The sequence below is a fragment of the Lygodium microphyllum genome, chromosome 13 (genome assembly GCF_053477565.2).
Source record: "Lygodium microphyllum isolate KBCC chromosome 13, Lygodium_microphyllum_v1.1.10, whole genome shotgun sequence".
Lineage (NCBI taxonomy): Eukaryota > Viridiplantae > Streptophyta > Polypodiopsida > Schizaeales > Lygodiaceae > Lygodium > Lygodium microphyllum.
Genome location: NC_141147.1, coordinates 125,957,139 through 125,983,382, shown reverse-complemented (window position 1 = coordinate 125,983,382; position 26,244 = coordinate 125,957,139). Strand labels below are relative to the sequence as shown.

Genomic DNA, 26,244 nt, shown 5'->3' with positions numbered 1-26,244 from the left:
ATCCTCAACATCATGTCCCAACAGTAATAACCATCAGTTCTCCCAAAACTCAATCACCCCAACATTTTCAAGTATAACTACTACATCAACAATCCGTAGTGCAAAACCATCATAATATCGAGTACACACCACTGTCAACTAACACACTAACATTTATATGTAGGTTCACCAACTAGATTAATCAAAACTAAAGTACCATTAGTACTCTAATTCAATCCATGAATTGCATGGGCCCATATATCTATCTTAAAGAAAGTCGACTTACAAGTTCAATCAAGCACAATAATTCGCCTATAGTATCAACATTTTCAAGATCTCTTCGAATCAGAAGGATTGCATCTTCACCAAACCAACCAACAAATATGTTATGAGAGGATTTCTTGAAGCAAGAAAAAACTAATGTGACTAATTATAGCCAAATCTATATTACACGGATTTTGGTGAAGTCCAATCTTTTGGAACAATTTTTAAAGAAGCCAACGAAAATTTATAAAAGATATTGACAAAACTTACACCCCTGTAAAATACATCCTTATTGGAAATACATTGAATCTGCATGCTCCTTAAATTCACCATTCTAATTATACTCTTACCATTCAATTACACCCAAATTTACATCCTAACAATTGAGACATCTGGAAGAATGCAAATTTGTTTCATAGAATCACCTCTTCTGGAACGTAACTTCCATGACGGGTGGCTACAGTCCTTGCCAATCCGAGAAAAATATCGAATTTATGACTCCATATATATATATATATATATATATATATATATATATATATATATATATATATATATATATATATATATATATATATATATATATATATAGCTATTAACGTTAGTTAGTTTTTACCTTAGTCTTTAATTAGAAATCTTACTAACTTATTAATTGACTAACTTTCAAACTAACCAACTAACTTTTATTGCGTGAAAATATTATGCTCATCATCTATAGACTCATCTTTAAAAATTTTAGCCATAGGCTTCTTTCCTCGTGCAATTTTTGCCCTCTATGTGCACTTCTTAATTTTCCACTCCATGGGCTATATTTGCCATTACTTTCTTCATACTCTTTTGGTCTAGACATATCCTCAACATGCTGATTTCTTTACCATTCAAGTATTACTTATTAGAGTAGTCACTCACAATCATGGAGAAGGTCATGCATGGACTTTGTATTGAATGATTTGTGGCCTTCTGATCCTAGTATGGATCACTTGCATTTTGTTTGCATAACTTAGAGAGAAAAGATAGGCACGAGCTTGGAGATCTAACAACAAATGGCCTACCAAGAAGCAATAATTCCTACAGTCTTCATTTGTTTGCTTAGAGCGATGGAAGAATTCCAGTGCCAGATCCCATTTGAAAAGTGTTGATTCTCAGGAAAATATTGAATACATACAACACTGCTGGTACTTCTCACTTGATACTTACTTTGAGGCTACCTTAATCCATGTGGTTACCATAGATACACTGTTCTTTAAATAAAGAGGTCCATAAATCATGATGTACATTACAATTCAACTTCTTGATGTCAATATATTAAAATAGTATTTCCAGAAGCAGAGCAGGATAACAATTCCTTTCCCAAAAAATATGCTCAATATTTAGACTGAAATCTGTGGGACTCTTGTGATGTCAGTACATAAAATACTATCAGGCTGTCCAAGTTGAAGCAAGCACCACAACTTGCATTCATCGAGCAAGACTTAATGACCTTCTGTAACTGCTTGTTTTATTGCCTCAGTGGGGGAGATAAATTACAGAATGAATTTGATGTTGCATTGCCAAGTCTGTGGGAGACAATACACCCCACAACTTGTTTGTTCCCTCCTAAAAAATGGAGGTGAATCAAGAACAAGGACAAGGATGCAACTTACTAACCGTCAGGATTGAATTTCTGATATCTGTAAATCTACAATTGACCCATAAAATGGGTTCCTCTCAAGCAGGTAACAAAATTGTACAAAAAGAATTAGTGTCCACACCGTACAGGCTGGAAAGAATGCTGTGCATCTCTGCATACCTTGGGTTTCAGTCTCTGCTGCCGTTTGGATCCATTCAAATCAACTCTCTTGTGATATTATACATTCTAACTATGATCCCTGGTTGCCAGATTAACATGGAAAATCATCTGGCTTCTGCACCAGAAGGATAGCCAACCCAGGTTTCCTCCAGAAGTGTAGCTCACCAGACAGGCATGCACAGAGAATGCTTGATCAGATCTCCTAATTCTGTTTATGGGTTTCAAAGCATCATTGATCAAGCCAGCTGTAAGCCTCTTGAGCATCTGTACATATCATGAAATGTATCCAGCCAGACCAGCTCCTTGCCACCCTAGTCGCAGCATTTGATCTACTACCTTAATGCTCAACTGCATACATGAATGTGGTATTAAACTGATCACACTGTAACCCGAGTGTCATCTACTAAAGAAAATCACCCATGCTGGAAAATACAAAAACTTACTGCAGGATCTGCATAGACAAACAATTGCCCATCTGCAGTTGAGACAACAAGGTTGGTGCTATCTCTGTTTAAGGCAAGGGCTGTGACATCTTGGCCTTGTTGCAACTTGAACTTGTGAATAACCTGAGACAATAGAACAACTAAGAGAGTTAATTTACATCTTCTGTGCCTAAATCACACACACTCTATGGAACAGGAACCGACCTGAAGGGTATGAAGGTCAAAGAGAGTGACTGCAGGACATGGTTGTGCTGTTTCAGTTTCTTCTGTGCTCCTTGCATGTAGCATCCTGCCATCTTCATTGCCATACACATTGGAATGTGCATTCGCCTGCTCACTCCTTGAAGGAACACCAGGCTGTTGGCTATCCTGCTGCCATACTTCAGAAGCAGTAGGATTGTTGGCATACCAACTCACATCGAGCTGCTGATATTTCGTGCAACTTGTGCCTACAACAGCATGATGTCCGTCTGTAGCCACTGTTATACAACTCACATCTCCGTCACATGTAGGTAGTACTACTGCTGCCATGCGTATACCATTTATGGTAAAGGTGGACAAACAGCGGCTGTGCTTATCCCATACAATTAGTATACCCTCAGATGACAAAGCAACGACATCTGCTCTTGGCAGATCAAGACGGCGCATTAGCCGACCGCGTACAAGTGAATGGATAAGCGCACCACGTAGCTGGGAGCACGATACTGCAACATCAAGATCAGCATTAGTGCAGCAACACATTACATCATCTACATGACCTCTCAACACATGCATGGGTCCTTCAATACGTCTTCTCCTTCCTCCTGCACTGATGTTGGCTTCGATACTATCTGTTGTTGACTTTGCAGCAGCCAACATTGCTGGATCTGAGATGAGGTTAGAAGAGCTAGAGCTAGCAGTGGAGTTACTATGAATTCTCCATAGCATTGCAGTACAGTCACGTGATCCTGTTATGCATGTATTGCCATCTGGTGATAGCGATAAGCATGTAATTGGTGCACAGTGACCAAATGCAGACTCCAATACCCTTGCAGTGTCTCCTGCTACTAGCTTTAAACTGTTATCTACATGCCCACCTGCACAAATAAATATGTAGGGTGCCAAACAGCTTTGTCTGAGTAAAACTGAAATTTTTAACCCAAAAAAACGCATTTAAGCAAAGAAAGAAAGGAGAAAGTTCAATACTGGAACATTGGTCACAGACAACCTTACCAAAATGCACAAACCTTTCTTGAGACTTCATCATCATATTTAAGGCTTTCTGTGATTTGTAGTGAGATTCAACGCTAGCATCATGGCTTTGAAAACTGGTTATTTAGTAGGTTTGAACTCTGACCACTGCCTCCATCTGAGCTCCCCTGCTCAAAGGAACGTGGGCACAGCTGCATGGAGCCTCTTGTGATGAGGTAAGGATCCTACCTCAATTGCCAAATCTATCTCAAAACATCATGTCAACACACCTCAAGAAGAGGGATGATGAGGCATTGCTGTGACTCAGTTTTTTTCAGACAGCTATGAGACGTACAAATAAGGTTCCAGCTGGCAAGACAGACAGAGAGGGGGACAGGATGGGATGGGATGGGATGGGATGGCACTAGGATGGGAAGCCAGAAAATTACTGAAACATAGTGACATGGGAGAGGTTTTGGAGATCGGGACAGCGACAGCAGGCACAGGATGGCATATGGCAGTAGGATGGGAAGCCAGAAAAATGCTGTCCCATGTTACTGTGACAGTTGTCAGGGGACTGGACGAAACTATTGCCTCAGCAAGGGAATGTTTCCTATTCCCAGCAGTCATCAATACGATCCTTACAGCAGACACTTCCACAACTAAGGGCAGCAGCTCCAATCTTAGTATCAGTTCTCAAAGGAGTGTTGCAATCAAGGATGATGTGCTGTCTTAGTAAAGGTTAGTGTGGTGCACATCTGAGGTGGTGGCACTTTTCGTCACATTCTTTCTTTCTCAGAATTATTTCACTACTTCAAACCCACTGGTGATAAGAGGGTTAGATGAGAACCATAGTTGCACTCGTACGTGGTACGAACTGGTTCATACTATATGGTTCGTACCGTACCGTACCATACGAATTCGTACAAAATACTTTTTACTCTTCTTCTTTTTCCCTTTTTTCTTTTTTTTTTTGGGGGGGCGTGATTGTTGTTGGTGGTGGTTTGGGTTGTTGATTGTTGTTGTTGTGGTGGTGGTAGTGATTTTGTAGCCTTGATCGATCAACCAAGAAAGGGGGTGGAAGCTTTGATTGGACTCCTCATACATGTTTTGTTATGATTTATCCTAGAGCCAAAGGCCATACATAAGGTATTCAAGCAGTTCCAAACGTTTCTAATTGATGTCCCATCATTTTTCACAATATGTTAGTGTCATCAATAAATAAATTCAGCACCATTTGAGAACCATCAAGTAGCTTAATCCTATTGATTTTACCTTTGTTCACAGCTCATTTTGCACCACCCAACCCAAAGCATTAGTACACATTGCTAATAAAACTAGGCCAGAGGATAGCTTGGCCTAATGTACCTTCTGAGAGTACACGAATTAGTGAATGTACCATCCATAGCTACTTTAGCCTTAGCAATGCCAAACAAAACCATAACAAAATTCATAAATCTTTTACCAAAACCTTTGGTGGTTTGTTTGGTAACTGTTGGTCTCACAAGTCATTTTGGCCTCTTGTAGACGTTAATAAAGCATCTCATGTCATTTCATCTCTCTCTCTCTTTCAAGCATACATGCCTCTTATTTGTATGATCATTCATGTATGATGTATCCACTCCTATGTATGTACTTGTAAGTCGTAGCGCATGTTGCGCATGCGGTATATGCCATCGAGGTTTTGGCGTGTTACCCTCAAGGATTCATCTTATATACTCCAATAGCATTGGTATTTAGACTTTAAACATCTGTTCTATCATCTATAGTTCAAAATAATAAAGTTATTTTTTTTTTCGTACTAATGTCGTACCATACCTTGTAAAATCTTAAGGTACCATTTAGTACCGTATTTTATCGTACCGTACCGTACTTTTCGTACCTGACAACTATGACGAGAACCTAAAGAGAGAGTTTCACATTGTCAGAAAGGTTTCCAGACCGTCAGTACAAGTTTTGCCAAATCTCTAGACATAAAAAACGGCTCTAAACATCACACTTCCCCCACCTTTCTTGCTCTAATCTTCCCAGGCTTCACGGTGATGAAAGCACCTTATAACTATTGGCTTTTGCAGTTGCATTCAACCAAACCAGTAGGTCACCTACGTATGCACACAATTCGATTCCTTGCACTGTATTCAGGTTTTTGTGGAAGTTCCCTAAAGGTTCATTATTTATCCATTGAATCACCATACAAAACCAGCAAGTCAAAGTTAATAAACCTAACAGTTCAATCAGATTATATTTAGGTATCAAATACCAATATATTCCAGGTCATAGAACAAACTATCAATGTACACAATCATACATTCTTACCAGTCAAAAGATTCCCATCTTGTGTGATTGCAACAATATGACGACTCTGTACGCCTGGAGCTCCAAGGGCAACAGCTCGAGGATAGCGCCATTCTGTAGCACCAGACCCTGCTTGTCTGCTGAACATACGAACCAAAGCACCACCTCCAGATGATGCAGCTGGCTTTCCATGCTGAAAGTGAAACGGCAAACCATGGCCATCAGGTGTATGTGGCTGCCATCTATGCACAGCTACAGTACAAGCAGGTGCGTTGGTGTCCACTGTAATAAGAGTATCATGTGTAGCGGCTATAGCACCAGCTGGTACATTACACCTCTCACAAAAAGGTACCGTGTAACATTGAGCTGCTGAAGGATTCCTGAAAATTGTCTGAAGTACACCAGCACTATCAGGTAAGTAAGAAAACGCACACTTTCCATGGATTTACAGTAAAAATAATACCTTTAAAATGTCACAAACAGGAAGACAGAATGGAACAAACTGAAGCAACCAAAATACATTGAACAGATTATCTGTGACAGTGCAGCATGATGTCATTTAAGAAGCGTGAACCAGTGAGTACACAGCACTCAAGTTTCTTCGGATTGGAAGCCCATTTCTGCTTGGCAATCTAGCCAGAGAGTATTACTTGAAAAAGGTGCCAATACTTATGTATGTCACATGAACTGAAAGTTAAAAGTGATCAGGAAGATGCTTCCAGACTATTCAAACAAAGTTATGTGGTACGCAGATGACAGGTTCTATTACATTCAGAAATATTGCGAGATACCTGCAAGTGGATGACATCCTCCAAAGGCATTCGCTTGATGTGAGGTGATGTCAAAAGCTGAGATGGAGTTTGTCCAAAATAAGCTATCTGGTCTTGTGTGGCTTTTCTAAGAACCTACATGAAAATCCACGACAGATTACATGAAGGTAGACCACAAAACTCCACAAGGCCAACATCCCATACTGAAAAGGCAAAACATCAATAGACAATCTTACAGGATCATCAATTTTATCAATATCCACCGCACCCTCATATGTCATGTAAAAGAACACATTGTTTGCAGCAACTGCCTCCTTTCCTCTTTGTTTGTAACTTTTAAAAGGAAATTTTCGTTAGATGCTGATACATTGAAATGAAGAACAGATTGGGAATTAAAATTAAGTGCAGAAAATGATATTTCAAATGGAGAAAATAGTAAAGAGAAATACCCAAAAATTAGATCTATCCAGTTATGAAGATTTGCAGACACATACTGGCTCTCAAGAGCAGCCCGATGTTTTTGAATAAAGTCCACTGGACTTGCTGCCCAAAGGGGGAGCTTGACATTCTCTGCATTTTGCATTGCAAACATGGCATAGCAGCTCAAAGATATGTCTATCGAAGGTACGCTTGATATAAACAAAGACACCTATTAACAAAGATGCCTACCAAGATTCTCGCCTTTTTGTGTCTTCCCTAATCCGATTTTATTAACATTTAGTAGAACTTCTGGTAGGTAGAACAGCTCTGGCACCTATAACTCCAAACAAGAACCAAACTGAGCTTTTAAAATAACTCCTAGCAGCACCTCTTTAAGATAGAAAAAAATATGCTGATTAAACAATGGATTTTGGAAGTATATGGTATCGCATACCAACTCCTTGACATCACTCATGTCTTCCAAGACTCCATTCCAGGTAGATCCAATGTCACCAAACATGCGATCAGCGTGATCAAACTTTCCACCTTGAAGTTGGATAGAAAGAGTTGTAAATGGTTCTAAACGAACCAGATAATAGAGAACCTAGAGTAGCAACATGCATTCTGATTTAGGAAACTCAAACATCCACTTGCATAAGAGAAATAAATAGAATACCCTGAGACATCTATCTGTGTTCTGTACTGTAAATTTTTCAATTAAAACAAGTACAGGCATAATTCACAAGCATTGTACACATGCAGACAAGCATACACAAATGTAAAAGGAATGCCTTGGCTTCAGGTAAAAATACAAGCAGACATGCATGCAAAATGATGTCCCCGCTGCTGTAATGGAGAAGTCCTAGTCTACAACATTCATAGAAAGCTCCATACTCGAGTTAGAAAACCTCCAACAACAGTATCTGTTGAAAGAGATTAGTTCTTTGTTACAGTGTGTGCCCGAGCCCTTTCGGACATACAACTCACCCCTAGGTTTCTGTGTGCCAAGTTGTTGATCAACTAGCCACATAAAATATGACATAAATTATAACCTTGTAACCACTTCACAAGGGAAATAAGCAAGTTGGAAGACTGACATCCAAATGCACGGCTGTAGAAGGAAATGGTGAAATTTGATATTTGACGGCTAGCTAGTGTCTCTCGAATTCACATTTCTTGTTTTCTTTCTTTCTTGCAAAGAACACCCGGGTGCATACACACACATAGTAACCAAACAGGCGTAACTCAATAGGTAAGCTGAATGCATGGTGACCAACAGGACTCAGAGTTCAATGTCTGCGTCCATACAATCATCTAGAAATAGGATCATAAAGGGAGATTTGAAATTGGATCAAGCAGTTGATAACTTGATGACTTCCCACTAAGATAGCGTAAAGATCTCTCTCTCTCTCTCTCTCTCTCTCTCTCTCTCTCTCTCACACACACACACATGTATGTATGTATGCATGTGCATGCCCCCCCCCCACCGCTCCCACTTGACGCTACGCCTTCTGCTCCCCTACACGCCTCACCTCTCCTGCCTCAATCATGCCACTGATCGCCCCCCCCCCCCCCCCCCCCCCGGTTGAACCTGCGCCGTGTCCTCTTGGCTGAGGATTTGGTTCCCCGTCCCTCTGCCGTGACACACCCCCCCCCCCCCCCAACCCCCCCCCAACCTCCACCGCCTTCCCCACCCGCCTTTTCCTATACTGTGGCCCGCGGCTCTGTCCGAAAGGTCTAACACACTCATTCGCCTCACTGCGAGCTGCACTACAGCAGTGTCCAACACCTCCCCCACAGTGTAAACAAGCATTCCCCCCCCCCCCCCCCCCTCTCCTCGCCATCGGCCCTCCTCCCCTCTAGTTGCTCCCTTCCTCTGCAGCAACACCCCCCCCCCCCCCTCCAATAGCACAGCAGCATGAGTGGTAGCTCCTCAACAGGGACGCACAATGGAAACCTCTGGTTAGATGCCGGTGCATTCTGTGAGTGCCCCCTAGTCAAACACCTTGCGCATCATCCTCTCTGAGGAACAACTCTTGGCCGTTTGGGCCACAAAGTTGGAGCTGAAAGAAATAGCAATCTTTGGTCCGGTCGTTGGACACTCCCCATCGAGGGCCCAGCTGCACGATTGGCTCCACTCCACGTTGTGCATTGGTATAGTGCAGATCATGGAGGCACTCCTCATGGACCAAGGGATCTTCATGGTTCGACTCACCTCTACGGACGCAGCCCGTGAGTTAGTGGAGAGCTCACCCTATGCCTCCACGAAGGGGGTCATCTACATGGTTCCTTGGTATATCAGCTTCACAGTGGAGACATTTGCGCTCCACAACAGTTTTCTCAGACACCCAGTCACCCTACTTTTCCCCGGACTAGCGGTAGAGTACCGCCACTTAGTGGAGGACTTTGGACGGCTCTTTGACACAATTCTTCCTGCTTTCTTCGCGGATGCAGTGACAATTGCAGGGGTCCCAAAGGTACGAGGGGCTGTGAAAGACACAAAAAGTATACCAAAGTTCCTAGATATTGAGGCTGGAGGTCACTCCTTCACACAGCAGGTCATTGTGACTGGGCAACCAAGACAGTGCCTCTGCTGCCACGACTTTGGGCATCAAGCAACAGATTGTACGCGTTTCCGGCCCAAGGCGGCTCCGTCAACATGCCCACAAGTGGACGTTAACGACTTCACACGGGTTCAGAGACACGAGAGAGGGAGACGACAGGGGGGACCGCAGCTAGCTCCTGAGACCCAGCCTCGACAGCAAGGAGCAGGAGGGCGAGTGATGCCCCCTCAACAAAGTACTCCACAGCCCCCCCCCCCCTTGCCCGGCCCCCCCGACAGGACCACAGTCCCCCACATCCATCACTTGCACCACAAACTACCTCACCTGAGATCACACAACCCCCACACCCCTCCTCCCTGTTTCCCATCCCCCCCCCCCCCCCCCCCACTGACCCTGGCCACAGCCCCCACCCCCCCCCCCCTGTTCGAGGGCCACCAGGGCCCCCCAACACCCACCACATACCTCCAACCATCCCTCCATCCTCCGAACCCCCCCACCACCTCCCCTGCCAAGCACCCCTTGATCCACACCCGGTTCAAGTGTCCCCCCCAAACCCACCCCCCCCCTCCCCCTCCCACACATGCCTACATCCTCCTCATACCAACAGTGCTCCCCCTCCCATACAACCACCAGCTCATCTGCCCTTGTCGCCCGTCACACTTTCCCAAGACATGCACAACTGTTGCCACAGGAGTTCTTCCGCAGTGGCCCATGGTCCTACCTGAGAGTTGCAGAGCACGGAGAGTTCCCGCTACCTCTTGAGGTAGGAATCTTCATGGCTCATGAGGGGCAAGGTCCATCTACTAGCACCACTGGATGAACCAAACTACGCTTTTTTTCTTCAGTCCTCTCACTCAAAGGATTGGACGACAACACAGATAGAGAAGCTGAAAGAGTCAGGTGGCGGACCACACCTCCCAATGGATGGGAGAAGGAATAGCACTGTTTGCACAACAATGGCCTGGTTACATGATGGACATTAACTAGTGGGCTGGTGCCGAGGTCCCACACTTGAGCATTATCTTTCGAGCTCCTCCATAATGGAGAGCTCCGAGGGATGTGATCGAGTGGCCCCTGGCACAGGTGGCCCGTTTCTACTAGTATACAGAGTCACAACTCTCAGCATGGCTAATAGATGCATTGATAGTACCACCTGGAGCATCTATTACCCCTATCGTCCGGCCAAGGGCCACCATGGGGGACTGGAGTTCGCCGTCGAGACCGACGGCAAAGCGTACTTGTATGCCCCATAGTTTTTCCTCCTCATCAGCAGCCTCCACACCGAACAGATGCCTGTTTGGTCAACAGTCATCACAAGTTTCCCCACGAGCTTATACCTTCCATCCAGGAATGTGAATAGTTTCCACTATAGCGGGGCACGTGGTTCCAGAAAGTTGATTGTTCGGCAAGAGCTGCAACTTGCCCTTGCTGGACGGGGATCGACATCTTACTCCTACAGGAGCACAAGCTCACTCCCACCCAAGCCCAGCAGGTAGGGAAGGTACTCCCGGGCAACTCACACACTTATTGGGAGCACACCATAGGTGCACATGGTAGGAATGGAGGCGTATGCACCTCTATTGGCCCGAGTCTCACCACTTGTGTATGAGACCACGGGATGATAGTGGCAAGGAGTGACTTGTGCCTTGGAGTTCTCAATGTCTATGCCCCTACGAAGGTTGGGACACGCAGCAGGTTCTAGCCAAAGATCGCGGATGGACTCCCAGAGGTGGACTCCTGGATCATTGGAGGAGACTTCAACAACCTGGAGACTTTGGAGGACCAGCAGGGCAAAGGTAGAAACTACCAAGGCATGGCTGGGAAGGAGCAAAAGGTATGGGAGGGGAGGTCTTTGTACTCGCAATAGGAGCACGCAATGCCTGGAGAGACCCTGCCTTTCACAGGAGGGAAAGGTCGCTGGACTTCTCTTGGGGATACAGGCGGCTAGGTGGAGTCTTAGTGGAGCAGTTGGACAGGTTTTATGTGAGGAGTGGGGAAGCTTTCATGGAGGCTAGATTGAGCAATTGGCGAGTACCACGTTGTCCAATCATTTTCTAGTTATCCTGACCCTTGATCCCCCAGCATCTGCCCTAGATACATGATCCTGCCGAATCCCTGACTCGATCTATAAGAGGGAGAAGGTGACGAGACAGATAGAGCAGATTCTGACCAAGGAGTGGGATACGAGGGACCGGATCACAGGGGAGGTTGTAGAGGTCCTAGCCAAGTTGAGCAGAATCTCCCAAGAGACAACCATACAGACCAGGCAGCAAATCTGGGAGGAGGAGAGAGCACTCCGACAGGACCTTGCAGCCACGCAGAGATTATTACAGGAGGCACCAGGGGATCCCACCCTCCACGCATAAGAGGTGTGAGCGCGCGCAGCCATTGCTCGCCTTAAGGACACGCGCTCAGAGTTCTCTTTCCGCACCTCAACAACCTTTTGGGTACGGAAGGGAGACACGATGTGTAGGGAGTTCTTCCAAGTGTACCAGTCTCGCACCGTAGGAGAGCAAATACGCAGCCTTCAGAATCAGTATGGAAGGACTCATTCTTGCCTAGACGAGGTGATGGAGATTGCCATCGACTACTACGGGCGTCTCTTCGAGCAGGAGACAGCCTCAGCTAGAGGATAGCGTTGAAGACAACAGGTCTGGGATCACATCCCGTCCCTCGTCACAGAGGAGATGGGACGCTCCCTTCTATCCCCCTTCATAGAGAAGAAACTAGAGGAGACTGTCCATACACAGGACGGGCAGAAATGCCCAGGAGAGGATGGCCTCTCTAAAACCTTATTCACTACCTACTGGGAAGTGGTGAAGGACCCCCTACTGATGGCCTTTCAGGAGATCTTCTTTTCAAGACGGATGCCAGGGAGTATTTCAGCAGGCCTTATCAATCTTCTTCCCAAAAGGGGAGACCGGTAGGGGCTTTCCCAATGGAGACCGATCACCTTATTGTTAGTGGCCTATAAGGCGCTAGCAAAGATGATTAGTTGGCGACGACACCCCGTGCTTCCAAACATCATCCATGACACACAGACAGGCTTTGTCCAAGATAGGAGCATCCTGGACAATGTATTCACCTTCTTTGAGGAGACAGAGTGGCCTTAGCACAGTGGGTAAAGATTGGTCATACTAATGACCTTCTGGCACCGCCTATGGGATAGCTGGAGACGGAGGAGAGTATCGTATTTTTTATAGCTGGTGGCACATGGAGGCTTGGCGATGGGAAGCTGGCTTGCCCAGATGCAGGAGAAGAGAGGTTGTAAGCGCTGCACATAGCAGCCTCTGGAAACCCCAAAGCACTGTCTCTAGTCGTGTGAGGCGGCGCAACTCCTGTGGAGACGAGCATGCCACATCCTTCGCCATATAGCACCCAGCCTTGGATGTATCTCATAGGGAGCTTTCTGAGCGCAGAATCAACCTGAAGAGGAGTTTCCATCGCGACACAAATTTGTGTTTTTTGCGTTTGAGGGCAGACAAGAGGGCTGCGCCTCAAAACAAGGCTGAGGCAAGCGTGGGCGCACAGGAAAGGAGTCCAGATGGTGGATTTGCTGCTGTTTACTGCTGTTTGACGCGGAGGAAGTTTGAGTTTTCAGCCTACAAGTGCAGGTTTTGCTTTTTCATCGCCTCCGGCGGGTGAAGAAGTTTCAGGATGCGGAAGAGCCTGAGCACGCTGAATTTTCACAGTCAGAGGAGGCTGCTTTTGCGTTTGTGAAGGCATTACAGGTGAAGATGTCTACAGAGATTGACTAAGAGTTCCAGTTGATTATGGACCGGAAGGTGCCTGTCTTACCAGCTCTTCCTGCAGATCAGAAGCTCGACGGCGACAACTACCGCATTTGGCGCGTCATGATGTTGGCCATCCTTGAGTCCTATGATTTGGCGGAGCTGGTACAGGAGGAGATTGACCGGCCCTCGGTAAGAGATGAGTCCAAACTCCCTTCCGATGCTCGTGTGGAGTTAGCCAAGGCTCAATCTCATTGGGACAAACTGAATGCCAGGATTCGTTCCTTTCTTTTTCTATCATGTACTACAGCCGTGATCGCTCACATCGAGCTCTTGACGGTGGCTCGGGAGATATGGCTGGAGCTTGATCAGATGTACAATCGGATGACCCTTATGAAGCGGGTTTCTTTGGAGGTACAGATGTGGACCTTGTCCGTCAACAAGTCTTCTTCGCTGCGGGAGCACATTAATAAGCTAAGGCAGCTTCAGATGCAGGTTCAGAATGCGGGGAAGCCAATTTCCTCCGAAGACATGGCGATCACACTTTTGTCCCCGTTGCCGCCACGATTCGATACATTTTACTCTGCCCTTATTGCTTCGGGGCGAGAGTCTACTCTTCGGTGGGAAGAGTTGGTTCCTATGGTCTTGGACCAAGAGGAACAGTTAAAGGGACAGAATGCTTCCAAGTCGGAGGCGCTGACAGGTCAAGCCTCTCAGAAGAAGGGGAAGAACCAAAAGAAGAAGAAGGGGGATAACAAGTCCAAGAAGGACAAGGACAAAGAATCCACATGTCATATTTGTGGAAAGACTGGCCATTGAAAGAAGGATTTCCCTGACAAAGACAAGAAGGACACCAACAAGAAGGACACAAAGGATTCTGGAGCGGTGGCTGCGCCCTCATCAGCTGCATTTCTTCATCTAGCTGTCATTGAGGACTCTTCACCGAATGCTTCTGATGCTGCAATGACGGCTCCCCAGGCTCGAGAGTGGATCGTTGATAGTGGTGCCTCCCGGCACTGACTCCTTCATCAAATGGTGTTGCCCAGCTGCGACCGTCGTGTGGGCAGATTCTCATTGGAGATAGCTCTTCAGTATCTATTGCAGGACGGGGTAAGATGCAGCTTATTCCAGATGGACGAGGTGGTACCCATACCTCCGAGGTTTTGCATGTACCTAGCTTAGGGTATCATCTCCTATCAGTTCATAAGATTTCCCTTGGCCTTTTGGTGGAGTTTGACAGTACTACGGTGCGAGTCCTTGATCGTGGATCGAGGAAGGTTCTATCATCCGGATATGAGGAGAACGGCATTTATAAATTGAAGTCTTCCACCGCCCTCTCTACTCTTCTTCTTACCTCTCAATCACAGTCAGAGTTATGGCATGCTCGGTTTGCTCACCTGAACTATGATTATCTTCGGAGGGCGTCACGAGGACAGCTTGTTCGAGGGTTGCCGGATATAGTGGTGAGCCAGCAGCCATGTGTCTCCTGCATTCGGGGAAAGCAGCATAGGGATGCCATTCCCCACACAGCTTCGCGGCGGTCTACTTCACCGATGGAGCTTGTTTCTACGGATCTATGTGGCCCTATGAGGAATGAGTCCTTGTGAGGGAGCTCGTACTTCATGCTGATCGTAGATGACTACAGCAAGCTGACATGGGCCTATTTTTTGGAATTAAAGTCAGTAGCTTTTTCACACTTCAAGGATTGGCTTCTCTTCGAGGAGAACCGATAGGGCCGAAAGTTGAAGACCTTGCGATCCGACAAGGGCAGTGAATTTGTTTCTAATGAGTTTGCTCGGTTTTGTGCAGATAAAGGAATTCACCAGGAGTTTGCCAATACCAACACTCCTCAAGAAAATGGCATTCTTGAACGGAAGAACAGCAGTGTGATCGAGATGGGGCGCACCATGATGGAGCACCGACAAACCCCTCAGGTTCTATGGGCCGAGGCTGTGGCTACTGCAGTCCACATCCTTAATCGATCCCCTACTTCGGCCGTGGAAGGGATGACCCCGTTTGAGGCTTACTTTGGGACGAAGCCAGATGTTTCTTACTTTAGGGTCTTTGGGTGTGCTGCCTATGTTCACATTCCCAAGGCTCACCGTGATAAATTTGAAGCAGCTTCCCGAAGACAGGTATTTGTTGGCTACAGCTCCCAGTCCCAAGGCTATCAATTGTATGATCCCGTCAAGCGGGATGTGTACACTAGCCACGATGTGTGGTTTGTTGAGGTTCCGGCCATATCAACAGGTGAGGAGCATCCCGTTCTTGGAGATCCAGGGGAGAGTTGGGCTCCTGCTACAGTTCCACTGAAGCCCATGCCTTTTGATTATGATTTTGTTTCTGACACAGAGTCTACTGTTCCACCGGACACCCCTGTGGAGTTACCACCGGTGGATATTCCAAAGTCTTCTGCTGATGGAGAGAGACGACGACCTCCTCCTCGCTGGGCCCGTGACACACTCCGTGATTCAGGGATCGAGGGGGTTCATGAGGAGTAGGAACCGCAGGATGGTCCGCGGTGGTCACGGCGGCACCATGCACATTCTACGAAGCTTGTTTGCTCTAACTATTGTTTGATGACCCGTGTTATGCAGGATCGAGAGCCCACCTCCGTGAAGGAGGCTTTACAGTCCGCACCATGGAAGAAAGCTATGGAAGCCGAGTTGGAGGCTATTGCGAGGAATGGCACTTGGTCACTCGTGCCCCGCCCCCCGAATAAGAAGGTGATTGGCGTCAAGTGGGTCTTCAAGAACAAATACCTTAGCGATGATTCTTTGGATAAGCACAAGGCTCGCCTTGTTGCTAAAGGTTTTGCACAGCGCCCAAGGATTGATTGTCATGATACTTTTGCCCCCACAACTCGTATGGCAACCATTAGAGATGTTCTTGCCTTGGTTGGCCATAGAAGATGGCCTGTTTACCAGTTGGATGTGAAGTCGGCCTTCCTCAATGCTGATTTGAAGGAGGAGATCTATGTTGAGCAGCTTCTTGGCTTTGGATCCTCAGATGGGAAAGTCTACAGGTTGAAGAAGGCCTTGTATGGCCTCAAGCAGACTCCGCGTGCATGGAACGAGAAGATTGATTCGTTCCTCCAGTCTCAGTTGGGATATCGGCGTTCCAAGGCCGATCCGCAGCTTTATGTTCACACTTCCGAGGATGGTTGTGTGTTTTTTGTGTTATATGTTGATGATTTGATTGTCACAGGTGATGATGCACAGCAGGTCCAAGAGACGAAGTCAGCTTTACATCGGACGTTCGAGATGACGGACTTGGGTCTACTCCATTTCTTTTTGGGCCATGAGATTTATCAGTCTCCGAGGGGGATCTTCATCTCTCAACAGAGATATGTACAAGAGCTCTTGGTGTCTTTTGAGATGGAGGATTGTCGTTCCCTTTCTACTCCTATGGATCCGAACTAGAAGGCCACTTCCCATTCAGCTTCTCCTATGGCGGATGCTTCCCGCTATCGTCAATTGATTGGGTCCTTGATTTGGCTTCTCAACACTAGGGTTGATCTTTGTTTTGTTGTTGGGCTCTTGGCAGGGTTCATGAGTAAACCTAAGACGGTGCATTGGCAGGCTGCTCAGAGGATACTTCGGTATTTGAGGGGGACGTCTGATTTAGGGATTCATTACCCCGCAGGGACAGATGGTTCAGATCTTGTATTTGCCGGTTGGAGCGACTCGGATTGGGCCGGTGATGTGGACCACAAGCGGTCTACTACAGGTTACTGTTTTACCTTGGGTGCAGGTGTTATCTCATGGAGTAGCAAGAAGCAGCCCACGGTAGCCCTTTCGTCTACTGAGGCGGAGTATCGGGCCACGTCTTCCACCACATGTGAGGCTGTGTGGCTTCGGAGATTATTGGAGGAGCTTAGCTGCCCCCAGACTCGTCCTACGTTGCTGCAATGTGACAATGAGAGTTGCATTGCCTTGGCACGGAACCCTGTTTTTCATGCCCGGACGAAGCACATACAGATCCAGTACCACTTCATCAGAGAGAAGCTTCTGGATGAAACCATCACTGTGGAGTACTGCAAGACGGAGGACAATCCTGCGGATTTGTTTACAAAGGCACTTCCCCAGGCTCTACTTCGGAGACATTCCAGATCCCTCAGGCTTCTGCCCTGCCCCGGCTCTGAGAGGGGGTGTTAGAGATCATAGCCAGGCTGGGCAGGTGTGCAGTCGGACAGGCAGTCGGACTGCACAGTCGGACTGCCACGTGGCAGTCCGAGCAGTTCAGTCAGTCGGCAGCCGACAGGATATTTTTCTGCGCCCTGTTTTTTGTCAGATTCTGGCTATAAATAGCCGACATCCCCAGCAGTCTCCTACACTTCTCTGCTCGCAGATTACAGACCGGTGACACGCGCAGATTCCATCTCTGTTCGCAGATTTCAGACAGGAGACAGTGCAGACTGCAGCGGACTTCGAGGTGAACAGCAGGTTGCATCGTCGAGGTGGAGACACGCAGTCCAGCGCACTACGCCCGTGTATATAACTGCATATCTTTGTATTCAGCACACTTTATACAGCAGATCTTCATCTTCCACTGTCTCTTTCTCTCTCTGCGTTCTCTCTCTCTCAGTCCTACGCTTCCGCACCGCTGCACTCTGACACATACACCCCCTCTCCATGGCTTCTTGCCCCCCCCCCCCCCCCCAAAACCGCCTTGAGAGACTTGTATACATGATGTATTTGTGACTTTCATCAGCTCCAACTAGTCTATTGCATGATCACTCCGTTGTGATCTATTCTTTTTTTGGTAATATAATCAGCTACATTTTATTTGCAAAAAAAAAAAATGTATATATGCATGTAGAGAGAGAGAGAGAGAGAGAGAGAGAGAGAGAGAGTGTGTGTGTGTGTGTGTGCAAGTTCCCCTTTGACCAAGAGGCCCCTTGGCAAGTATGGATGCTTAATGGATGGCTGCATTTGGGTTGTGCTATAGCCAATTAGATGTACCACTTGCTCATATGGGATAAGGACTAGCTTGCTCAGAAGGGTAACAACATCTCATCTCTCTAGAAAGATCAAGCATGGTGGAAATCTGTGGTAATGATAGACTGGCTTAACAAAAAGCCTTTCAAATCCAAGGTTTTCATTTGGCAAATGTTGATTGGCTCTCTTCCTCTTGCCTGTGCACTCTCCAAATGGTGAATTTCCAATGGTTGCTATTTCTTTTGTCAAACATTTGTAGAAAACCTCCACCATCGGTTCCTTACTTGTCCAATGGTGCAAAAGGTCTAATCACTTCTATCAACCATTGGGTCCCAAGCGGTTGGGCAATCAATGCTTCCAAAAGACTAGATCTTTTAACATCCCAAGTTCGCGGATCTTATCCAAGCCGATATGAAAGTGCTCTTTCGTTTCTTACGTTTCTTGGGTTATTGGCTCATATGGACTACGAGGAATGCATTCATCTTTGACGCTTCATCGAGTGCAAAGTCATATAGTCCACATGAAAGGACTTCTTCATTGGCAGCTTGACTTGATTGAGTTGGCGGATATCCTTCCTAGACAAGATTTGCTTTCTTTGCATACCACAATTTCTTCACCCCTATCTAGCCCATCTAGTTTCTTGTACTTTAATCGTGATGACTCTGAGAGTACCTATTGAGGTTTGTTGTATCCGGTTTATGCTCAATGGCCTAGAGACATCCTACATCTTATAATCTTGTATTCTTGTACTTATTCGTAATTAATACAATTACCTATTACTAAAAAAAGTGTAAGTTATATTAACATCTGTAAAAGGCCAAAATGGCCTATGAGACCTAAACATCGTGTAATTGAGGGCGATGTCTTAACATATAGTATAATCAAAATATGAGCTCTAAGATTAGAGAACTAGAAGAATAAAGAAAGTTTCATGTGGTATCTACTCCATAATTATGGAAAACTTGGAAATGGAAATGCAAACAGAATCATAAATGGTAATTTTTTGAAATGGGAAAAACACTGAAACGCCATGTCATCACAAGGTCCTAAAGTATGATAGAATTTATAATTCTACTCCAATTACTAGTACAAACTGTTACAAATTAGAATAACCATATATCAATATGTTAATGGTAGGAACTTAAACATGGATATGGGTGTATACACATGATCCAATTGGATGTCTATTGAAACCGGTCTATGACTCGCATAAAGCGATAGTCCCTTCAATTAATACATCGTCTTTTTACATACATACACAAACAGAGGCCTCACTCCCTCGCTCAACACCATATTGGCCTTGAAGTTCAACGCCCCTTTCGGTATTTCTTTATCAATTAAAAGATGGAAAGTTACAAAAATGAAATGTTCCAAACAGTTGGATTTCAACTTTTCTGAGTAAATTTTAGCTGCATAAGGACAGTACAGAATATCCAGAACAACATCCCAAGTAAAAAAACACTTTCTGTGACCATAACTCAATAACTCAAGTGCAAATTTCCAATCTGCAGAACTCTGTATTTACTGTTTTTCACATGTTCTCAGCCTTATTCTATTCTAGATCTGTTCCATACCAGTTGAACTACAAACCCTTTGACCCTGGCATCATTCCAGTAGTAAAATAGTCCCACAAACAGCACTAAATCAGAGTTGAAAGCATTGTTCCTATGTGGCGTGGTCATCACTTTCTTTAGTTCCTGCATTGGAGAAGCAATCAGCTGCTCCTGAACATGGATAGTGACTCCCTAACCTCAACAAAAGAGCAAAGAAAACACAGAACTGTACATTCGATGGAATCAGTCCATCATGCAAGGCATTTTACCTGAGAATAGAGAGAGAGTTGACCAAAGGGAGCAAGCTCTATCTCCGTACATGAGTTAGAGACGAAGAAGTACTCTCCATAGCTGATGTACTTGCAACAATCTACCCTCAGTCCCGAAAAACTTCACGCTCAAATCCGCCCCTCCTTCTTATTATGTTTTTTTTTTAATGTTCACTCTCTTTTGGGAATTTGTGCCCAAATTGTGACATGGCATACATGTAACAATTTTCCCATTTAAACCTTCCAGTCTAAAATTTTCCATGATTGGTGCAAAATTTGACCTCGGTACGGACCAAAGAATTAATCCTCGTGCAAAAAAGAAGATAATAACACGAATAGATTTTGGGTCCAAAATAAGTAACTCCCTAAATTTTAGGAATGGTGACCCTTGCATTCTTCAAGTTGTTCTAAGTAACTTTTATCATTGCAACCACATCAAAAAGTATAATGTGGCTCAGTTACAGTGACTTTTATTCCGTGAGCATTCTCACATGTGCATCTTCTGTCTTGGCCAGGCTCATTGTCCTGCACCATCTCCAATGGCTAAGCACATAGTCCCAAACCACTTGCATTCTATTCTTCAGTTCCCATTCAATCAGGTCCCAAGGCTCAAACAAACCATTAGTCCAATTTGTCCCAATGGTTGCCTCTTCTGACCATGCAAAGATTCTGGCTTAATCCAAGAGAGCTCTAGGGATAAAAAGCAACAGCAACTAAAGAAAAGAAAAATAAAATATTTATATAACTAAATAAGGAAAGCAACTACAAAAAGTATCGCCACCTGGTGACATCTATAACCAGAACTCAATCATATGAGCGTCCGGCTCCCAAATCATTAATGCCTTCAAGTATAGGCTAGATCCGTCGATACAAACAATCACAATCAGCAAGACAGTATGATCATGAAATGTTTGTAAAATATGCATGTGTAGACACCTCCTCGAGCTCTTCTTCCATTTCAAAAAAAAAAAAAAAAGCCATATCGATGTATTGTTGTTCATCAATGGAGAAACGCTAACTTTCCCTCTTTTTACTCTTGCTTTTGGAATGATAATTAGTTATTTTTATTGCACAATAAGTGATGCATGTGTGCATGTACATCTTTACATAATCCTATGACGGTGAGAACTACTTCTCCTCACTATCATATCAATGTATTGCTGTTCATCAACAGAGAAACACTAATTTTCACTCTTTTAACTCTCACCTTTGACCCAAACATCTCTAATACACAAACTACATGACATGGCACAGAGATTGAAGGCCTTGTAGGAAAAGGCAATGGTATATCCTGCAGATTTCATAATATAATGTGACACAGCCTATATAATGCTCCTTTGACTCAGCCTTTTGAGAGCATAATTGACATATCCAGTCCTCTGGGTGTATCTGCCTATCCCTGCTCTCAGAAGGCACGGCTGTCCCCATCTGCCTTAGAAGGCCACTGAGTTTAGAAGGATACAACAGGAATCCAGTTCCTCAGGGCTAGCAGTGAAAATTGATACCACTTTGATTTTGATCATTGTCTGAGCTCTATATATGTGTTTACTTAAAAAGCTTGACTACATCTAGCCTTCATAGCACCTAGGAGCTGTATGTGTGCCAACACTGTTCAGACTGAATACAGGCACATCAAGAAATATCCTGCAGAAGACATCTAGTAGCCAAGCTATATGCACAACAAAAGTTATATTGCATTCATATAAAAGCTAAGGTCTTGACTGTGGACGCCATGAAAGTATTTTCTAAAGTTGACAATCAACACATGAAATGCCATAACATGAAGCCAAGAACCAATAATGAGAACCCATATTACATTAATATTTATTTTTTGGAGAGCTGCTTTTTCCCCTTTTGCAACCTGAAGATCATAGAGAGAGAGAGAGAGAGAGAGAGAGAGAGAGAGAGAGACGGAGTGAGGGGAAAATGAAAACGCAACTGTGCCTGCACTAGAATAGTGTGATCCATAATGGAATCGAGGAATCAGCGGGTCATCAAAGTTTTCATATCGTTCCAAATACTTCTCCAGGCGACTAGAATTTAGGGCTCCAACTGGCTGTATGAAAAACAGGGCATAGGAGATAAGTACATTGTCCATCGCAAAGCTAAGCCAGAGAGATTGAAGGCATTATACATATTACCTTGGAAAGGTCCCTGTAAATATTAGGGTTGTCAAAATCAAGTGACACCGATGAATAATCAGCAAGAATCCATGGAAATACTGGATACTGATCATAAGAAGGAAGGCGTGTCATTATACTTTTATAATCAACTTCAAACAAGATATTGTAGTTTCATTATGCAGTTTATAATCAACTCCAAACAAGATATTGTAATTGAAACTATCAACTTCAGATTATTTTCATAGTTATACGCATACTTGGGTGATGTCATTGTAGCTTCTTCCAGCAAGTGTATTCAGCTGCATCAAATATTCAAAGTTGCTGATCTGTAAACACACATACCCATCAGAATGCTAAAACTTTACTTGCCAACTCTCGCACTGCTGTAATCACAGCTTCTCTAACTTTTGACAATGACATGCAATGCAAGGTATGTGCTTCACGAACAACTTAAGCAATTATTGCAAACAATTATAAAGCTCACACTGATTGATACAAAGAGTTTCTATCGCGCACACATACGTGTGTGTGTGTGTGTGTGTGTGTGTGTGTGTGTGTGTGTGTGTGTAGATATACATCTATATATATGCATGCATACACATGTATATAGATATGCATATATACATATATGTATAGGTGTATACATGTGCACGCGCGCGCGTGTGTGTGTGTGTGTGTAGATATACATCTATATATATGCATGCATACACATGTATATAGATATGCATATATACATATATGTATAGATGTATACATGTGCACACACGCGCACATACACAGCCACACACGTGTGCGTGTGTGCGTGCGTGCATGTGCATGTGCGCATGTGTACTAGGAGGAGCATTAGAAAAGACCCACATCATGGAAAGCTGCATGTGGTCCTTCTGCTTTGCTTAGAGCTAAAACTTCAATCACTGAAGATAGGGCTTGAGACTCTGATCTTACTACAGCAGCAACCAATGCCAATGAAGTGCATACTTGACAACACCATGATGCATCATAGAACAGATCAAAATGTCAGAGAAAGTAGAAGCTTATATGGGAGGATGCCAACTTGAAAAAGCACAGGCTGTTCTCCCAAAGCATCAGGATTAAAGACCATTTTGACCAAGAGTTGTACATACTACATAGATTCAGATCCAGCCACTTGTGGTGAAGAGGAAATAAGATATTCAGTTTTCCAGAGGAGACCTCTATGGAGATTTGATTTAGACCCTGAATGTCTGCCTCCTCTTCTCACCAAACAGACCAGCTATTCTACTTCCCCACTTTTGTGGCAGCATCCCCCCCAGGTCATTGCAGTTTGTGCAATAGATCCCAGGAGATATGTACGAGATGGCAACCCTTGGTCCAATGCTGGCACAACATCCAGGTGCACCACAATCTTACTCATGCATGTGGTTCTCTCCAAGGAACAGCTTGAAATTATATGTGCCATGGAGGAGTTGAAGGAAACCACAGTCTTTGAACAAGTCGAAGGTCATTCACCTTCGCTGGCACAGTTCCAAGATTGGCTCCATCCTACCTTGCACATTCGCACCTCACACATAACAAAGCTGGTGCTGATGGAACAAGGTGTTTCATGGTTCATCTCACCTCAATGAAGGCAACATAGGAGCTCATCAACAGCTCCCCTTTGGGGTCTATAAATGGAGTTACTTGCACGGTTCCTTGGGATAGCAGCTTCAGTGTCTCGACCTTAGACTCTCACTAAAACTAGTCTTTCTTCTTGGAGAGGGTGGTAATTCCCTCATTAAGCACCTAATTGCAGTAATCAGCACATAAACATAAATTGAAATGCACAATTTACCTTAATAATCTTGAACCACCAACTAGCCAAATGTTGCCCCAATTCACAATGGATGGCCTCGCATCTGAAATCCTTGTCAATTCCACGAATTTCCGGTGTTGATTTCAGTGTACGATGCCTTCTCCTGTTGGCACGGATCCCAAAGTGGTTGCTAAAACCTAATTTCTACAGAAATTTAGGGTTTACAGCAAAGAGCTCTCTGCTGTCCACCAAATTTGGCTGATATCTACTCAAAATAGCTGAGAAATGCTGAGATCTCCTAAGAATGGGTTGAAGAAGGTGAGAGAAAGCCAAGATGAGAGAGAAATCTGATTTTCTTCGCAAGAAGACCCTAAATTCTGCCTGCCACCTGCTCCAGCCTGCATTTAATGCAATCACCTACTCTCCAAAATGCTATCACTTGATCAGCAATGCTGTTGCCAGCCCCTGGAAGGTGCGTCCCTGCTATCCCTTGCCTGCTTAGGCCCCTAGATGGCTGTCTGCTAGCAAATTGTTGTTCTCTGATCAAAATCTCTCTCTCTCTCTCTCTCTCTCTCTCTCTCTCTCTCTCTCTCTCTCTCTCTAGCTCTAAAACTAACTGAATGGTTGAGACTCAATCCCCAAAAACGTTTTCTCACTTTGCATGGACATTTTTGCCAATTGGGAGCCTTCTAAACCCATTTTTCAACATTATCTAACCCCATTTAATTACTTTTCAGGATTAAATAATCCTAGAAATTTATTTCAGCCCTTTTGGCCCTACCCAAAATTAAATGTGTCCATCCATAATTAAATTGGCTAGGCCATTTGCAATGTGGAGTGGTCCCCAAGCTCCATTGACCCTTAGACTGGGGGTTAGTGAGAATTAGCATATCATTATGGGATGCAAATGTCAACAATTGAACACCAATTGTCATCCTATCACATCAAATTCAGCTCATAAACCTGAGTAGAGGAAGGAGAAAAAGACATATCAGTTTTCTTTGGATGCGTGGGTAGCTTAGCAACAGTAGGCAAGAGTTGAAAAGTAGAGACTAGATAAGGTGCAAAGCTAAGAGAGGTGCCCATTAATATAAATGGATGAATACCTTGGAATTGAAGATAGGCTGAAATTTGATTGTGATTTGCAAGAGTTGATAATGCATCAAATTTGAACTTTGCATGGACTCCTAATTAGCTTGTGGGTTGTCTTGACACTTTGAATCTTCAACCCAAGAGAGAGAGAGAGAGAGAGAGAGAGAGAGACTAGTGTGTGCACATTAGGCAATGGAGATGGGTGAACGTGTGGTAGGAGTGTGACCCAAGCAAAAAGAAAAAACCAGAAAAAACATCAATTTTCGGTCAACAGGCTTGGAACGACCGTTCCAAACAGGGAACGGCAGGGAACGGTAGGGAACGGCCTTGGCAACGGCACGGAACGTTCCCTCGCCGTTTCACCTCCTTGGAGGGTTTGGAGCGCATTAGGCCATTCCTATAGGCCAAAACAGCCATTCCCTGTTTCTATGAGCCACACCCTACAGTGGGCAACGATGGATTCTCTAGAGACCAACCTCATCATAACACAAGCCAAGCTACATCAATAGTAGAGAGAGGGCACCTCAAGAAGGGCCATACCCCATCACAACAGAACCCCAATGCAGTAGTCCCCCCTCCCCATCATGAGTATCATCACCCCTTGATGTCTCCCTTGTAAATGAGAGTTGCAAGCCATGGGGAGTTCCCACTTCCACTCCAAGGTGGGAATCTTCGTGACTTGCAAGTCTCAAAATAGCATGGCGTACTTATTCAAATGGACTCGACTACTCCTTCCTACAAATCCACACTTTGACGGTCATCTGTAACCACATCACAAGCAGGTGTCCCAGTGGCTGGGAGGTGTAGGGTTCAAACAGCTTTCAGAGCATTGGCCCAAATGCATGATGGACATTAACTGGAGATCTAATGTAGAGTTCCCTCACCTCAGTATTTTTAATACACAGCAGTGGTGCCTCCTCTTAGACATGATTGAGTGGCTGCTCGTCAAAGCCACTCTATACTTCATGTTGATGGAGGCATGTTTCACAGCTTGGCTCATGGAGGCACAGTCTATGGTTCAAGGGGAGAACATCACTCCCCTACTATGGCCCTGTGCTAGTATAGGGCAGT

The 26,244-nt window shown here is 44.8% G+C and overlaps 1 protein-coding gene across 1 annotated transcript in view; it reads right to left on the bottom strand.

Moving 5' to 3' along the window:
* Positions 1 to 1,432: 1,432 nt before the first annotated feature.
* The window catches only part of LOC148027179 (WD-40 repeat family protein / beige-like protein), a 116,419-nt gene continuing 91,607 nt past the window's right edge, over positions 1,433 to 26,244 (bottom strand). The window contains exons 20-31 of the mRNA XM_087691728.1: positions 22,568 to 22,636; positions 22,329 to 22,415; positions 22,127 to 22,243; positions 7,585 to 7,734; positions 7,380 to 7,464; positions 7,160 to 7,280; positions 6,947 to 7,043; positions 6,732 to 6,845; positions 5,962 to 6,331; positions 2,680 to 3,551; positions 2,476 to 2,598; positions 1,433 to 2,380 (exon numbers count right to left, since the gene is read on the bottom strand). Coding sequence (XP_087547854.1) covers positions 2,306 to 2,380; positions 2,476 to 2,598; positions 2,680 to 3,551; positions 5,962 to 6,331; positions 6,732 to 6,845; positions 6,947 to 7,043; positions 7,160 to 7,280; positions 7,380 to 7,464; positions 7,585 to 7,734; positions 22,127 to 22,243; positions 22,329 to 22,415; positions 22,568 to 22,636 — 2,280 coding nt within the window. The 3' untranslated portion in view covers positions 1,433 to 2,305. The remainder of the gene's footprint in view (positions 2,381 to 2,475; positions 2,599 to 2,679; positions 3,552 to 5,961; positions 6,332 to 6,731; positions 6,846 to 6,946; positions 7,044 to 7,159; positions 7,281 to 7,379; positions 7,465 to 7,584; positions 7,735 to 22,126; positions 22,244 to 22,328; positions 22,416 to 22,567; positions 22,637 to 26,244) is intronic.